Consider the following 17,791-nt stretch of genomic DNA (forward strand, 5'->3'; position numbering starts at 1 on the left):
ACCCATCACCCACCCCCCATCAGCCCTCAGTTTGTGCTCAGTTTTTAAGAGTCTCTTATGCTTTGGCTCTCTCCCACTCTTGGATTTGGTCTTTCATATAAAGAACATACTATCACATCACTGGAGACATATTAGAATACCCAGATAATACCAAACTCAGAGTCAAGCAAAAAATGGGAAACATCCTTTTCAAACATACAATTTATTATAAAATAATAAAATCTAATAGGTCTTCTAGTTAAACTGCCCATTTTCTTTCCATGACAGCCCTACCAAGTAATCATTCAGTCCAGGTTTGAACACCACTGGGGAGAGAGAATGTACTACCTCTTGAAGTAACATATTTCATCTTGAACAATTACAGAAAAGCAGTTCTTCATACTGAAGTAAAAATCTCTTTCTAAAGCAAACATCACAGACTAAATGCACAGATTCTGTTTTATCATACAGTTTTTTATTTAAAAAAAATAGCCACCAATATTTAAAAATCAGAAGATTTCAAATAAAACTCAGGACTTCCAGCTTCTCTTGAAAACAGAGGAGTACCTGGACATTACAGACCCTTGGTCCTGCCTGGCATCAGTTAGCTGGAGCTGAGTAACAGCTGCCCCCTTACGCTGGGCCTTATCTCTAAGATCACCACAATTCCCACACTGTTCTAGTCAGGAGGACCTTTGCAGGCAACCGAGTTTGTGACCTACTTATTGATCTTGGTTCAAGGCTGTATGGACCATTGCAAACTCCTATGACATGCTAGCCCTTCAAGCAATAACGTACAGAGAAGGTAACTAAAACAGAAGAAATTCCTTAAAAAAGAATTAAAAAGAAAACAAAGGAAACAAACTTAAAAACAAAGGAAAAATTCTAAGGATTCAATAATGCATCTATATTTTACTATAATTATAGTAGGGAGCTGTATAACTTACCTATCATTCAGCTCTTGAGCAATTGCTAAGTGCTTCAGATGATAATCGATGGCCTTTTCATAGTCTTGAAGCAAAGTGTATGTGTTTCCGAGACTATAGCAAGACTGTGCTTCTACAGCTCTGTCTTTAAGCTGTCGAGCCAATAGTAGTGTCTTTCTAAAAAAAGAAATTAATTCTTACATAATGATCATTTTTATTTTTGGCTATAATAATCATAAAATAAAACACTAATTTTTCTTCCTGCCTCTAAAGTAAATTTATTTTAGAGTTTAATGTCTCATACTTTCTCCATCACTTTCAGACAAAATGAAGTTGTTTTGGAAACACAAGAACCAAATCCAGACTCTCAATAAATTTGAGAGCCCTATTAAATATTCTTCAGAGAAAAGGAATACTGACACAAGACCAAGTGTCTCTAAAAAAAACTATCCAAGTTGTAGTGGCAATAGCTTAAAAGTAAGAAAATTTTGTCCACATAACCTCTCTTTTCAATTATACTGTTGTCTTTGCATTTTGCCAAAATTCAAAACATAGTACTCAAAATTCTAATGTGTAGAATGTGTAGAATCAGTAGTCACTGATTCATGAAAAATATTAAATACCACATTTAAACATTAACCAGATTCTACCTAACACACATTGAATCAATGAGAACCTAGTGTCCCAGTTAAGAGTGTGGACCCTAAAGTTAGAATGGGTTCAAATCCCAACTTTGGCAATTATTAGCTCTGTCACAGGGCAAGTCACTCAAACTCTCTGTTTCCTCATCTGTAAAATGGGGAAAATACCTCACAGGGTTTTGTGAGGATGAAACAAATTAGTATATATGAAGTGCTTAGAATGGCATCTTGCTCGCAGGAGATGCTAACAAATGTAAATACTGTTTTGATTATTATTATCAGCACTTAAGCCTACAGATGCTTTAGATCCAGTAACTTAAATGACTCCTACAGTTTATGCCAAATAGTACAAATATTTCATGTGATTTATAATTATACAAAAAATAGGTATATGATAGATAATATAGTTTTAAGCAAACAAGCCTGAAATTTTATATTTAATGGTGATACCTTCAAAGCTGTCACCTTGGGAGACCACACACTTATTCTAACATTGCCTCCTCTCAAACATTTTTGCAAGACTTCTGGAATTGCTTTGAGTTCCTGGAGTATTTTTCTGGCACACCATTATTCTTCGACGGTATAATATGTAAATATTCAGAAGTCCTTCTGGAACAAATTCAATTGCTAAAGTAGGTTTACCAAACTGCTACTACTACCGCTTTCTATCCTGAAGGATAGCGATTTAAAACATTAAGATAGCCTTCTTGTGCAGTCCTGAGAGTTCTGAGTTTTAGCCTGCTAATGGAGAGGGCAGCGGGAAGAAGTTTCATTACTTCATACTCCTGTTCTTTACTCAAACAGCCACCATCCACTTTATTGCAGAATTTTTAAGTATTTAATACAAGTAGATCATCTATTAATTAAGACATTTCCATGTCTTTTGGCTTTAAAATATAAGAAACTTTTATATTTAAAATCAAAATATAGGGGTGCCTGGCTGGCTCAGTCAGAATAGCATCCAACTCTCAGGGTCAGGAGTTTGAGCCCCATGTTGGGTGTAGAGCTTACTTAAATAAATAAAACTTAAAAAATAAATCAAAATAAAATCAAAATCAAACTACGTATTCCTTATATAGTAATGTATTTTATTTACGAGGATATCTTATATCTAACTAATCAACGAACAAATATTACCCATTAGTCAATGTTTAAAGTAGGGTGGGATGACATTCTAGTTTTTAAGATGGACCTAAAGCAATTTTACCATTTGTTTTTAGATGACAAACTATCCCAAACCCTCTCACACTGGATTCTTTAACAATAAAATACAACTCAATCATTGTATCTTTGGTTCAAACTGGCTTCTGCCTAAGGTCTATATGGGCCTTCAATCCCCACTAATTAGAGAAAACTCCAAACTAGAAAGCACAGACCAGACAATCTCAAACAGTCTACACTTTCCTATTATCTATGTATCAAGTCTATTGAAAGACCAGAAAGACCTTTCCCAGAGGAGTTGGTTTGCCAACTCCTCAGGCAAGTGAATGGGGGCCTCAGTTTATGGTGAGGATCAAAGATGGGCAGGAGAGGGTGGGTGAAATGTTCAACACGAGGGTACAATGGTGGGGAAAAGAATTAAGTGATCACTGATGAAAACTAGGGCATATTTTTGTTACCAGACTTTCTTGTGGCTTTTTGCAAACACATAACTGGGTGAAAAAAAGCATATAAATATACATACCCCACACACTAAACAGGTTTAAAAGACTTTAAAAGTTTAGAATTTCATTTAAAAACAGTTTTAAAGATAAAAACTAACAAAAATATAAAGGAGTCATACTGCTATGATTAAATCGAAGGTACAATATTTATTTAGGACTATGTGCCACGTCCTATGCAAAGTAAATGCTTAATATATCCTTTCATTCAATCCTCACAACAATCCCAAAAGCATCGTCCGTTGCTTTTGGGCATCATCCGTTACAGATGAAGAAATTGAGGCTTAGAAGTATAAGTTCCTGCTGCTAGTATGTGCAAAAAGCAAGTTTTAAACCCAAAGTCTATGATTTTATAGGACTGCATAACTATTCATTTTACATTTATCTATAGAAATATTAGACTAACTTGTAGTATTCAGAGGCAGTTTCAAATTCACCAAGAAATATATATGCATTTCCAAGGTTGCTATATGCTCTTCTTTCAGCTGCTTTATCTCCAAATTCTTTTGCAATAAGGAGACGCTGAAACAGAAAATTCTAGTTAGATATAGCTATAATAAAACTAAAGAATAATCTAATCACTATTCAGAACACTGATGGGGAAAATGATCTGGCCTCAAAGCCTTGCACTATACCTGTTCATGGGCTATAACCGCATCCCTGAAGTTGCCAAGGAGGTAATGTGTGTTTCCAAGATTTCCAAAGGCACGTCCTTGGGCTGCTCGGTCACCCAAAGCAGTCACTAGTGATAGGTTTTCCCTAAATGATAACAAAAGTTGTGAAAAAAATACGTTTGAGAAAAAAATGTATTGATTTAATTTACAAATCAAATTCTTATCAAAAAAATTTCTAAGCTTACAGTCATAGTGTAAATTTTAGAGGTATATGTATGATGGAGGATGATTATGGGAAACAAATGGGAACACTTTACTGAACCATTCAGGCAGGTTTCTGTCCAGAGTCAAGGACAGATTCAATCTTGGAACCGTTACAGCTAAGAAGTTCTATGAAATTCTACTGATAAAAAACTAAATTTACTCCAAATAGTTTAGACTAACGATTGATATTTCTTGTTTTTGCCACTAAGTGGCACCGGTTAACAATTTAAAGGAAAGCTTTCCTGGGGAGGGGATTACTCTATTCCAACACTATAACATTTTAGCAGCGATTTGATGGTTTATTTTTACTTGCTAGTCCATAATTCTAAAACCTTTCCCAAACTTAAAAACGTATTACTGGATAAAGAATGTAGAGCAGGTCCAAGCCTTAGGTGGGCCACAGGACTGCATCAGTGCTACTTACTCATAATAATCCACAGCTGCCTGCAGAGCATTTCTCACGTCTTCTGGAAATTCTCCCATGTCTTGAGGACCAGGGCAGGCAAAACTTTTCCCTTTGGCATGATACACATTTCCAAGATTGTAAAGTGCTCTTGCTTCTCCCACCTAGATGAAGATATCAACAGAGTTTACGTTTTGAAATCAGAAGCCAGGTATTATAATGCTTATCACATATATTTATTTATAATTATCCTTGATGGTCAAGAGAAAGAAATGTTTACGATGGCCATCCATACAACCAAATAAATGATTACTTATGAAAGAATGTCTACTATTTTTTCTCCACTATTTTAAATTTCTTCTATTTTTCTATGAATATTTTCTTTATTGGTATTAACTTTTAGATAAACTACAGAATAATTAAGTAAAATTAAAACACAAAGCAATTTCAAATAAAACATTTGGCCCACTATGTAATATTCCTTATTACCTTGTCATTAAGCTCTCTGGAAATATCTAGGTGTCGCTGACAACAAACTACAGCTTCATCAAAATTCCCAAGAACTTTTAAGGTGTTTCCCAGATTACCGCTAGCTTTGGCTTCCCCCAGCTGATCTCCAATAGTCCTGGGGGGAGGGGAGGGGAGGGGAAAGCAAATGGTGTTAAAAATAAAGCAAGCAGCCAGAGTATAGTTTTCCCTAGAGGATAACTGACATGCTTTAGGTAAGAAGGACCTGTTATTAGCCTTGAAACCTACTTTAAATAAAAATGTAAAACTTATGTTTCTGTATTTAAATGTAATTAATTTTCATTCATTTAATTAAACTCTAGTGTCATTTCACTACTATTAAATCATTTCATTAAACTGTGATCAGCCTAAAGTTTTAAAATGCAGTGCTACTGAATCAGAACTCACTAAAATGTATTAAGTTCATTTTTTTTAACTGAATAAACATTTTTTAAGAAACATTCAAGGAGAGGGGCGCCTGGGTGGCTCGGTCGGTTAAGCGTCTGACTTCGGCTCAGGTCATGATCTCACGGTCCGTGAGTTCGAGCCCCGCGTCGGGCTCTGTGCTGACAGCTCAGAGCCTGGAGCCTGTTTCAGATTCTGTGTCTCCCTCTCTCTCTGCTCCTCCCCTGTTCATGCTCTGTCTCTCTCTGTCTCAAAAATAAATAAACGTTAAAAAAAAAAAATTTTTTTTAAAAGAAACATTCAAGGAGAAAGAGTATTAAAAAGCTTAAATTAATTACCTTGCTAGAGTTAAATCATGATGATGGTATTCTAATGCTTTGGCATAATCATGCAAATAGAAATAAGCATTGCCCAGCTGGCTGTAAATAGCACTAAGTGTTTTTAGGTCTTCAGTTCCAACTTGAACTGCAGCTTCAAAGAAGGACACACCAGCACGGCAGTCTCCTGACTTACACAGACGTTCCCCTTCCAAGGCCAGTTCTAGGCAAGAAGCTTCCATTCTATAAAATTACATAGGACAGACATTTACAACATTATAACTGCACCACAGTATTTTTAACTTCAGGTAATACAATTTTAATGTTGGCTGTGTCTACTCTTGCTTAGAAGAGCTGCCTCTATAATTAAAGTATATATACATTATTGATAAAACAGTAAACTATTATTTATAGCATGAGCTAATTTGCCTAATCAAATGTCTCTGAGCCCCAGAGGTCTTTTATATAGGATAGCTAAATACCTCTACATGGAGCCCATTTTAATTGGCCCACCCAGAGCAACCCACTTCACCAATGAGAGAACCTAAAGTAGTGTTTCCTAAAGTATTCTGAGTTGTGGCAGACTTATGGACTTCCTCAGAGTGTGGGAGAAAACAGGTACCTGGGGAAGGTGATGTCTTATAATTAATACTCTTCTCTATCTAGGTATCTAAGTGACCTACTCAGCCATACATCAAGCCCTCCTACCATCCCTATCCCTTTCTCTGTCTCAAACACTCACACACACTCCTTTCTGTCCTTACTACCACATGGTATCTCTACCTCAGAAAAAAAAGGAGCAAAGTATTTTGATCTATAAGGCATACTTCTATAAGAGAACTAAGTGACAAGAAACTTTGTTAGAAAGCAGTAATTTAAATATTTTCAGAAATTCTAATTCTCAAAGTCTGTCACTGGATTTTTAAAAGCTAGAAGAATTAAGTTATTTTAAATATACATTGGAGAAAAAGCAATGATACTTTAGGTTCTAATCCTAGATTTTAGAAGGTGACTTTTACCAAAGTTGCCACTGTGTTTCTTTAACATTTTTATGATTTCTGCCATGTTTATATTTTACATAATCATCCACTTAAGTGTGTTTCTACAATTTGGCAAATTTCTTTGAAATTGGCACATGTAATTTTTAAAAATCTGGCTTCAAAGCAGTATCCATGGAACTGTGAGGAGTTTGGTGTGATACTTATTTTCTAATGCACATTAAAACAAATATGTAAGTATTAAAATAAAAAAGTAAAATTACCTTATGTAACACCAGTGGTAGGGACACATATCACCCTTTGGGAAACTCTGATTAAGCTCATCAAGCATTCTAATTTTGTTGAGCAGCATGAAATTACTCCTTACTGGAATTAGCTTTGAACAACTCTAACAGAGCAGTGATTCCTAATCCTGGCTGCACCACAGCAGAGCTCATATGGGGTGCTTTTTAAAGCTCTCAATGCTGGGTCCCACTCTCTAGGTATGAGGTCTGGCTCATAGTATTTTTTAAACACCCCCAAGTAATTCCAACATATAAGCCAGAGTTGAGAATCACTGCTTTAACAAGAAATAGAAATTAAACCACAACTCGCCCTAAATTCATTCAAATAGGATTATACTTTTGTATTTCTAGTAGCAGGCCAATCAATTAACATGTTTCTTCAGATGCTGTCTTTTAGCCTATAAAACTCCAAGGTTCCTTAAAGCCATAAATTAAAATGGGATTGCAAAAGTGGAAAATAAATCTGATAAAGAGAAAAGTCTGGACTAAGATTAACAGAGCCAATTGCAAAGGTTCAAAGCAGACTTTTGGTTATGTAGCAGATTTATGTAGTTATCTATGATAGGTAAATTTCAAGTTTTACATCCAGGTATCCTTTTTTTATAATTCAAGTAATTAAGTAAAAGGATACAGTGTGATCACAATTACACTAGTGATTTCACCCCCACTTAATGGATTTAGGCAAAATAATGCAAATGAACCTCTATTTAACATTTTGCTTCAACATTAGACCAATTATATACAAAGAAGAAAGATCTAAAGCACACAGAAAAATTAATCAGTTAAACCAGAAAACTTAGAATTTTTGCTATATTTACTTATTTATAAATTTTTTTTAATGTTCATTTATTTTTGAGGGAGAGAGAGACAGCACAAGCTGGAGAGGGGCAGAGAGAGAGAGGGAGACACAGAATTCGAAGCGGGCTCCTGGCTCTGAGCTGTCAGCACAGAGCCTGACACGGTGCTCAAACTCCGAAACTGCGAGATCATGACCTGAGCCAAAGTTGGACACTTAACTGACTGAGCCACCTAGGCACCCCTGCTATATTTATATTTCATGTCATTTCAAATTAATAAAACCAATTTTCATCTTTCACAAGTAAAAACTGCCCTTTAAAACTGTATTTTTGAGGGGCACCTGGGTGGCTCAGTGGGTTGAGTATCCAACTTCAGCTCAGGTCATGATCTCGCTGTCTGTGAGTTCAAGCCCCTCATCAGGCTCTGTGCTGACAGCTCAGAGCCTGGACCCTGTTTCAGATTCTGTGTCTCCCTCTCTCTCTCTGCCCCTCCCCCACTCATGCTCCAGCTCTGTCTCTGTCAAAATTAAATATTTAAAAAAACTGTATTTTTGAAAATTAGGGACTTCATAAAGAAAAAGATTATTTTTGAGGTTTTATGAGGTGATTGCTGTATTTTGTGTATGAAGAGAAATGAGGCAGTACAAAGACTACTATGTAAAAAATGTGATTTTCTTAAAGGATTCTTTTGCTAGACTGGCTACCTAAACTAGGTGTCTTTATTTGTCTGAATACTGAAACCACTGAACTTTCAAGAATTACCATAGGAAAAAAAAATTGGAAATGATATTTTTACATATAAAATACTTTTTCTATTAAAAATTTTTAACTTAAGCATGATTCTAATTATGTAAGAAAATTATATATTGAGCAATTTCACTGGTAGGAATTGATCTTAAAGTTATATGTACACAAATTCAAGAATATATATGTGAAAGGACATTCACAGCAGCAAACACACACACACACACACACACACACACACACACACACAACTTAAATGTCCATCAACAGAGTGTTAAGGAAAATTACACGCCACTGTACAATTGAATACGAATAATGGCACATGATTTCACTGAAGGAGAAGTAGAGAAATAGTTACATACAGCAGCACCATCAGTTCAGGATGATTAGCTGGCTGGCCAGGAAATTAGGGACAAGGCAGAACTGGCTATTCATAGATAAGACATGTAAAAATTGGAAGTTTACAACATGTTTGCCTATATCCATATAAACCAGAGAAGTGTCTTCTTCAAATAAACATCTTCACCACAAATATTTGACTTTCTGGTTTGAAACTTACACAATGTTTTACCGGAACCATCAATCCAAATTATGTATGTAACAAAATTTAGCTGCAGACTGAATTTATAGCTACAAATTTTTAAAAAGACATTTTAGATAATTTCATTAGAAACAGTGACAGCAAACTGGAACCCTGCTGGCTGCTCAGCTGTCTCTGAAGTCCATGAAGTAAGAATGTCCTATAAGAGAAACTACCTTGGAAAAGTTATTTCAGTAAGTAATTCCCAAAATAAAGTCCTCAACTCTCTAGTAATGATTAATTCTGAGATATATTGTAGCTCTGGTATGTTTTATTAGAAAAGAAGTCAACATTTTGGCAAAATCTCCAACACCTAAAATCAAATATATCTAACTGCATAACAGTCAAGGCAGGTTGGCTTATAAATTTTTTAGAAGATCATTAAATAGTAAGAGAGAAAGTAATTTCATATCCTCTCTGTCTCTATGAGAGAATAGAATTACTTCATTTGTTTACCAGCTGGGTTGGAAACAAAGAACACACTCAGAGTAGAAGACAAACTGGGAAAATACCTCCATTAAAATACATCCCACATACAAAGTTTCTTTTATTCTTCCTAATGGCCTAACTAGTTGTAGAATCAAAGAAAGTACATTCCTAATAACTACAAATAAGCACAGTACTACTATACTTAACTAAAATGTTTTCATTTTGCCAAAATGTTATAATTATAGTTATAATTCATTTTTTGCACAACCCCATGTCATTTCAATTTAATTTTTATATTTTTAATTATTATTACTATTCACTTTTCTTCCACGCTAGATTTTTCCTTTACCTTCTTAATTTTAGTTTCTTGTGTTCATAGTATATCAATGAAAACAAGAGAGGATTAAAACCTCAATGCTACATCATTTAAAAAGATTTCATACAGATTATGTTCAAATTTGACCCTACCCTCAAAAGGTTTACATACTATTTAAGAATAAACAATGGGATTGAGGTCTCAGGCTTCAATACAAGAGTGTTCTGCATCTTCTCCACTGTGCTGTCTTCTATAGCTGTCAAATCTCTTTACAGACCTTCGTTCCACCTTCCATGTGTTCTAATTGGGCATGGATCTTTTCCATTACCAATCCTACCTCCCACAAACAATTTTCATCCATTCTGTTTACCACATATATCCATTCTAGTTTACTTGCGAAAGGGAAAGTAGTATAAATTTACCTTGATTTAGATTTAAGTTTTGATTGGTAACTTAGTTTTAAAAGTGATTTTACTGTATATTAAGTTAAATTCTCAAAATAACCTTCTTGAGAATTACTGTAGAGGTATTACTACAGAAGAGGAAATTGATGCTCAGACAGGTGGAGTGACCTATTAAGATCACAGGACCGCAAAGCTGAGAAATGAAATCCTGTCTTTGTCTCTAAATCCAATGCTCTTTCCACTAACATTACCTCAAACTCAATATTCCTCAAATACTCTTCAGGAAAGAATATTAACCACTACATTTACCTAGCAAAATTAAAGAATTCAACACCAAAACTGTATTCCTTTACAAATTGTGTGCAATAGTCTAATTTTTACAATATGAAAGTTACTGAAGTAGGAACAAAGACATTTTCCAAAGAAATACAAGAGAAACTGGTTTACTAATGAACCTGATACATCCATCTTTCAACATCAACAATTACCAATATATAATATTACCAGTGTGTTTCATCTCTATTTCCATCCTCACTCTCTAACCCTAGATTCTTTTAAAGTAAATTCCAGAAAGCATATGATTTCATTTGTAAATATTTTAGTATGTATCTCTAAAAGAGTCATTTTCAAAAAAAATTAATACTATCATGCCTACGAAAACTAATTATAATTACTTTAAAAACAATCACATACTGTTAAAACATTTTTTTTGTTTATTTTTTAGAGACAGCATGAGTGGGCGAGGGGCAGAGGGCGATAGAGGCACAGAATTTGAAGCAGGCTCTAGGCCTGTCAGCACAGAGGCTGTCAGCACAGAGCCCGACGTGGGGCTTGAACTCATAAACTGTGAGATCATGACCTGAACCGAAGTTGGCCACTTAACCGACTGAGCCACCCAGACACCCCCATCATATATATGCTGTTTTAAAGCTTAGAAACTAACTTCATTTTACTATCAGTCTCCATTTCTCTCTACCTTCATAAATAGGTCACAAAATATTTCATAAAGTATTCTAATCTCTCTCAGGAGGTACCTTAGTGTCTAAAGAATTATTCTATTTCAAAATTATAAACTCATTGTGTCACAGAATGTTCTCCAGGGATGGATGAAGACTTCCAAAATGAAAGAACAAGAAGGATAAAACAATATATGCTACCTGTTTACCAGAGCAGAGTAATAACTTATACCAGGCCATGAGTCCTAACATAAAGGATAAAAAGTATTACCTGCAATTATACAATAATCCAATATACAGAATATATATCAATATACAGAACACTGATCCTAAAGCACTGAAGAAGCTAAAGCTTTGTTTGGCATATTGGGATTTGGTTTTTTGTTTGTTTGTTTCTGTTTTTGTTTAAGCCTAATCTCATGACCTTGAGATTAAGACCTGAGCTGAGATCAAGTTGGATGTTTAACTGGCTGAGCCACCCAAGTCCCCCATGGCATATTCTTACTAAAAATAGTTACAGTGTTTAAAGTTTCGTTTGGTGAAGTCCTATACCAATACACAACTATGTCTGAACTATGCTATATCATAGAAAAAGGACAAATCTAACTTTCCCATAGGTAGATGTATAATCCACTCCTCCTTACCTGCTGCTCTTACACAGTATTAAGAAGTATACCACTCTTGAAAATGTTTAGCAAGACGAAATCTTACTCACTAGGTTCAACTGATAGTTATGTCCAATGAAGTTCAATATACATTCCATCACACGTGCACTATGAGTCAGATAACATGCTTAGCATCATGGCTGCCCTAAGGAAGTTAATGGTCAAAGGGAGGCCAAAGAGGACACAAACTTATAAACAGATCAAATGAATTTTAATATAGTTGATGCAAAGAAAGAGATATGCAAAGCATGTTATGGGAGCAAACGGAGGGCACATAGCCAAACTATGGCATTTAGAAGTGGTTTCCAAGAGTAGATAATTCAAGTCATAGAGTGCATCATGAGCAAAGGCACAGAGACACGGAACAGCAAGATATGTATAGGAAACCAGAGCTCAAAGTGCAAGGCTAGGACTGGAAGAAAGTAAGAACAAAGGAATACACAGAAGCTAGAAAAAGGAAGATATTGTATACTATGTTAAGCTTGGCTCTGCCCTACAGGTGACTAGGAGGCACCAGTGATTAAGCAGAATTTGCAGTTAGCTCTGTGTTTTTAGACTGAGCCCCCTAGTGGCAAATTAAAAAGATGGCTTCTAAGAGGTGAGAATGGAGAATGGAGTGAGTCTAGAGGAAGATGAAGGGGGCCTAAACCACAACAGTGATAGGGAGGATACAGATGGGGTAGATAATTCCAAGCAACATTTAGGAGATAAAACTGACATGACTTCACACTGGATACAGAGAGTGAGAAGCAGAAAAAAGCATGTAAGATAACTCCCAAACTTCTGGAACCATGCCCAAAAGGGTAGAGTTATATTAAAAGCTCATTTTAATTATGTTGAATGTCCCCCATTTCTTTATTCAAAACTTTTTTATTTTTATAAATTTTTTTAATGTTTATTTTTGAGAGAGAGAGAGAGAGAGAGAGAGAGCACGTGACCGCGCGCGTGCGCAGGGGAGGGGCAGAGAGAGAGGGAGAGACACAGAACTCGAAGTGGGCTCCAGGCTCTGTGTTGTCAGCACAGAGCCCGACATGGGGCTTGAACTCACGAACTGTGAGATCATGATCTGAGCTGAAGTCGGACACTTAACCAACTGAGCCACCCAACTGCCCCTAAAACTTTTTTATTTTTAATAGAAATACCCTCATATTACAGACTATACAGACTTCCTCGGCACCATGCCCTAACACAAATCTGCTCCAAAGTACAATACATCTATTTCTTAAATGTCTGTTAAGATATCTAGGATTTGGCAACCAACACCTTCAACTTAGTAGATATGCTGAATAATCCTCACTGCTACAAGTTTTATTTACTATTAGCTTATGACATTTATGTTAAAGAATCTATTAGTATTCTAATCACCTTACTAATGGTTACATGCCTTTCATTCTAATATTTATGTTTATATTCATTATATAGTTTAGTGCAATGACCAGAACTTCTAGAATAAAAGTTAAATAATGATGGGGGCACATGGGTGGCTCAGTCAGTTAAGCATCTGCCTTCAGCTCAGGTCACGATCTCACAGTTCATGAGTTTGAGCCCCACATTGGGCTCTCTGCTGTCACTGCAGAGCCTGCTTCAGATCCTCTGTCCACCCCCCCCACCTCTCTGCCCCTCCCCTGCTCACACTTTGTGCTCTCTTTCTCTCCCTCTCAAAAATAAACAGAAATTTTAAAATAAAAATGAAGATATCATTGCTTTGCTCCTAAATGTATCCAAAATGTCACTAATATTTTATCATTAAATATTAACCTATTAGTTTATCATGTTAAGAAAGTACCCATCCATTCCGTTACTGACTTTTTTAAAAGTTCACTCATAAAAGATCACCATCAAAAACTGAAACAAAAAAATTAGGTCATTCACATATGGTCCTATTACAAATCCAGCTTTTACCTCAAACATTTAGAAACAGATTTCATTTTTATACCTGTATTATAAGTTACAAAATATAAAGTAACTATTCATAAATTCTTCCAAAAAATGTTAATAAACGATAATATATAATTGATCTCTACCACTATTTTCCCATAGAAAGGATATAAAATCTTACCACAACAAAAAGAAAATATAGTTTATAGGAGATACTAACTACAGCTAGTATAATTTGAATATATTCAAATTTAAATTTGAAATGATCAGAGTGAAATACATGTTTAATAAGGATTAAAAGTCACCCACTAAGAAAGTAGTGGTCTTACCTGTAACGAACATGAAAAGAATGGTCTTCCCTCATGCTTATCAAATTTTCCTCCATCGAGTCATATTATAAGCTGAGTAAAATATGAAATTATTTTATTTTCAGCCAATCCAGTTCTTTACAATGTAGAATTGTTGCAGAACATTGTCCAGTTAGTATATTAATGAGTTGGTGTTAATACATCCTAAGCTCCTGCTTCTTCTTTATTAATAATGAAAGGAGGTCAATGTCAGACAGCTTAAAGGTTCAAAATGTGTCCCAAATCCTTGCATCTTTGGCCCTTTCAGCAGCACTTCAGCAACATTTCTGCAAAAGGAATACAAGATGCTTTGCTTGAAGTCCTATTTTCAAACAATAACCTAAAGTAATTCCAAGCCGTACATAATCACACAGACTGCTGTCATGTCAATCATGGGAGAAAAACAGCAGAGGGCTTAACTGTCATCACACAGCTTCTAAATAAGGATGTGAATGAATAGATGAGATTCATCTGAGGCCTGTACTTTAATTTTTTAAATCATCCTAAAATACGACAATTTTATGTATTATTTTCTATTTATACACAAATTTAGGAGAATGTGTTGGAGTATCTAAAAACAAAATTATGATACTTCAAGCTTTTAAAAATTGCTATTGTAACAAGTTAAATGAAAAATTGGTAATTATTCGAACAAGTCAAATCCAAACTTTAAATTTATTTCTTCACTATATTTGTGCTGATCATTAGATTATATTTGTATTCATTTGTTTTCAGAGCATATTCTATTTTTACTTTTTAAGATCTTTAAAATGTTTTTATTACTATTAAGTACAAAAGAAATTTAGAAAATATGTGTATAGAATAACATAACATTTATATAACACCACCCAATTTAAGAAAAACAACTATATTATCACTGCCTTTGAAGTCTCCTGGGTGCCTCAATCTAACCCATCACATCTTCCTTTCCCCTCTAGGGTGATCTCTAAACTGAATTTTGTTCATTATTCCTTTCTTGTCTTTATAACTTTAGTACAATGCTTATATAGGCCTAAAAATCATATCATTTAGTTTTATGTGGTTTTACTTAACATTATGCTTCTGAGATTCATCTTGTTGCACATAACTACAGTTTGCATATTTTTACTGCTGTGGACCAAATACATTTTTATTCTGCTACTGATGGGCATTTGGATTGTAATTTTTGGATTTTTTGCCACTACTAAAGTACTATTATGAACATTGGTAGTAATAACTCAATGTACTGGTTAAAAACTACAGCAGATAAGCAAAAGAGAGAATGAGTGAACTAGAAGGATATCTGAAGAAATTATCCTGACATTCACAAATAGATTAAAGAGACAAAAAAACACTGAAGAGCAGTTCAGAGAACAGGAAGACAAAATGAGAGGTTCTGACAGAGGTCTAATTATAGTACTAGATGGAAAAAACAAAGAAAAGTAAAGGCAAAATCTTCAGTGATAAAGAGAATTTTTCAGAATTGAAGACAGATTTGAATTAGCAGATTGACAAAGCACACTAAGTCCTAAACAGGATAAATAAAAATGAATCCCATACCCAGATCTATCACAGAGAAACTACAGAACATCAGATATAAACTATAACTTCTAAGGTAACAACTGACAGAAACAAAGAAGATATATGTATGTGTATATATAAATAGATGTAATTTATAAACACACACACACACACACACACACACAAACACAATTATTAAGTCCTGGAATCTCAATGTTATAAACAACACTATAGGTAAATTAGTCTAACATTTTACTACCTCATTCCCGGAAAAGTCTTAAGGCAGCTAATCCTAATTTTGAATAGTCCTTTTAGAAAGTTGTTCCATAGTTTGAATAATCTTTCCATTTCTACCTATTTTTTCCCTTCTGCTCCATCCAATAAGCCTAATTCCTTTTGCACATCATCCTTTTAAATATTTCAACTAGGGATGCCTGGGTGGCTCTGTCGGTTAGGAGTCTGACCCTTGCATTGGGCTCTGTGCTGAAGAGTGCAGAGCCTGCTTGGGATTCTCTCTCTCCCTCTCTCTCTGCCCCTCCCCCATTCAGGCTGTCTCTGTCTCTCTCAAAAATAAACTTTTAAAAATAAATGAATAAATATTTCAACTATAACATAAACTAGACTCTAAATCACACATACCCACTGCTTTGTTAATCAAGTACGGTTTGAGAGAGGTTAGTAGGAAACAGAGCAGTAAGGATTCCTGAGGAGGAAGAAGGTAGAAGGTGGAAAGGACTAGCTTTGGGAATATTGACAAGCTTCCCAGAGGAAATGATGTTTTCATATTAATAACCAGTTTGACACATAAAAAACACAAAATATTATTCCTCTTATCCTTCCCTTGGCCAGCAAAAGGAAGTGTCTTAAGAAATGATGAAAAGACAGGGTAGCAGCTATTAATCCAACAAACCTCTTTTTCTTTTGTTCAGAATTCCATTGTGCCTCCTTAATAATAAAACTCTATTAACACTATTAGTGTAGATATTAACAGCAATAGCCTCAATGTACATCTAGATTACACAACAGCTAAACTGTCAACCAAAAGGTCTTCCCCTATCCACATAGTGGTTTAGGCTATTTAGGCTGTTATTTATAAAATGGGGCAGAAGGTGAAGTACTAGAATAAATTAAATTTTGAATTAAGTTATAACTTAATTGGAATGTTATTTTATCCAGATTATGAAATTCCAAATTTTAGCAATCATTAAAACTATATTAACTTCATACTTATTAAAATGGATACATGTAGTCAAATTAACAAATGTAAATAAATGGAATTGTGAAATACCTTATTTAAGACTGCATAGAGAAACATTTTAAAAATAATTAAAACAAGCAAGAAGATAGAATGCTATTCACCATTTCTGTATGGACAATTTATAACATGGTTTTACTATTCCCAAAAGAAATGTATACCCAAAGAAGTCACTCTTTCATTTACAATCTCCATAATAAAGTAGCATTTCTTATCTTATAATTATTCACTGAACAATTCTTGATTCAATGATTAATTCTGCAAGAACTCTCTGATTTAGTAACAATGTGTTCATTTATGCTCCACATTACAAAGAGTTAACCCACTTCATATTTAACACACAGTTTATATATTACCAGTGTGACAGTAATAAAATCTGTAATAAATATTAAATTATGTTCATTAGGATAAGAAAATTTAATGACAGGACCAGGAAATGGAATGGAAATTATAGGTCTGAAATATTAAGAAGTCATCAAATTTAACCTCCAATCTCCATTAAGACTTACAACTAATACTTTACAAGGAACATATTATATGTGCTTAGTAGTATCTCCCAGGTTTTAAAAAACAATGCTCCTAAAACCTCACTGCTAACAAAAACCCTCAGCATCTTTTGGTCTGACCATACAGAAATAAAGAGAAAGATATATATTTTTTTCTATATGCTAGAAATTGACAAAAGCATATTGAAAGATAAGCTAGTATATAATTCTGATTGCCTCAATTTTTTTTTAATTAAAAAAAAATTTTATTTATTTTTGAGAGGGCGAGAGAGAGGCAGAGCACGAGCAGGAGAGGGGCAGAGAGAGGGAAACACAGAACAAGAAGCAGGCTCCAGGCTCCAGGCTCCAAGATGTCAGCACAGAGCCCGACGCGGGGTTTGAACTCAGGGACCGCGAGATCCTGACCTGAGCCGAA

The 17,791-nt window shown here is 34.8% G+C and overlaps 1 protein-coding gene across 1 annotated transcript in view; it reads right to left on the minus strand.

Moving 5' to 3' along the window:
- GPSM2 (G protein signaling modulator 2) overlaps positions 1-14,187 on the minus strand; it is a 36,686-nt gene extending 22,499 nt beyond the window's left edge. The window contains exons 1-7 of the mRNA XM_049616668.1: positions 14,098-14,187; positions 5,739-5,960; positions 4,978-5,113; positions 4,510-4,652; positions 3,843-3,966; positions 3,614-3,729; positions 927-1,082 (exon numbers count right to left, since the gene is read on the minus strand). Of these exons, the coding sequence (XP_049472625.1) occupies positions 927-1,082; positions 3,614-3,729; positions 3,843-3,966; positions 4,510-4,652; positions 4,978-5,113; positions 5,739-5,960; positions 14,098-14,153 (953 nt within the window). The 5' untranslated portion in view covers positions 14,154-14,187. The remainder of the gene's footprint in view (positions 1-926; positions 1,083-3,613; positions 3,730-3,842; positions 3,967-4,509; positions 4,653-4,977; positions 5,114-5,738; positions 5,961-14,097) is intronic.
- Between the last annotated feature and the right edge of the window lie 3,604 nt (positions 14,188-17,791).

This window comes from Panthera uncia, assembly GCF_023721935.1.
Source record: "Panthera uncia isolate 11264 chromosome C1 unlocalized genomic scaffold, Puncia_PCG_1.0 HiC_scaffold_4, whole genome shotgun sequence".
Taxonomy (NCBI): domain Eukaryota; kingdom Metazoa; phylum Chordata; class Mammalia; order Carnivora; family Felidae; genus Panthera; species Panthera uncia.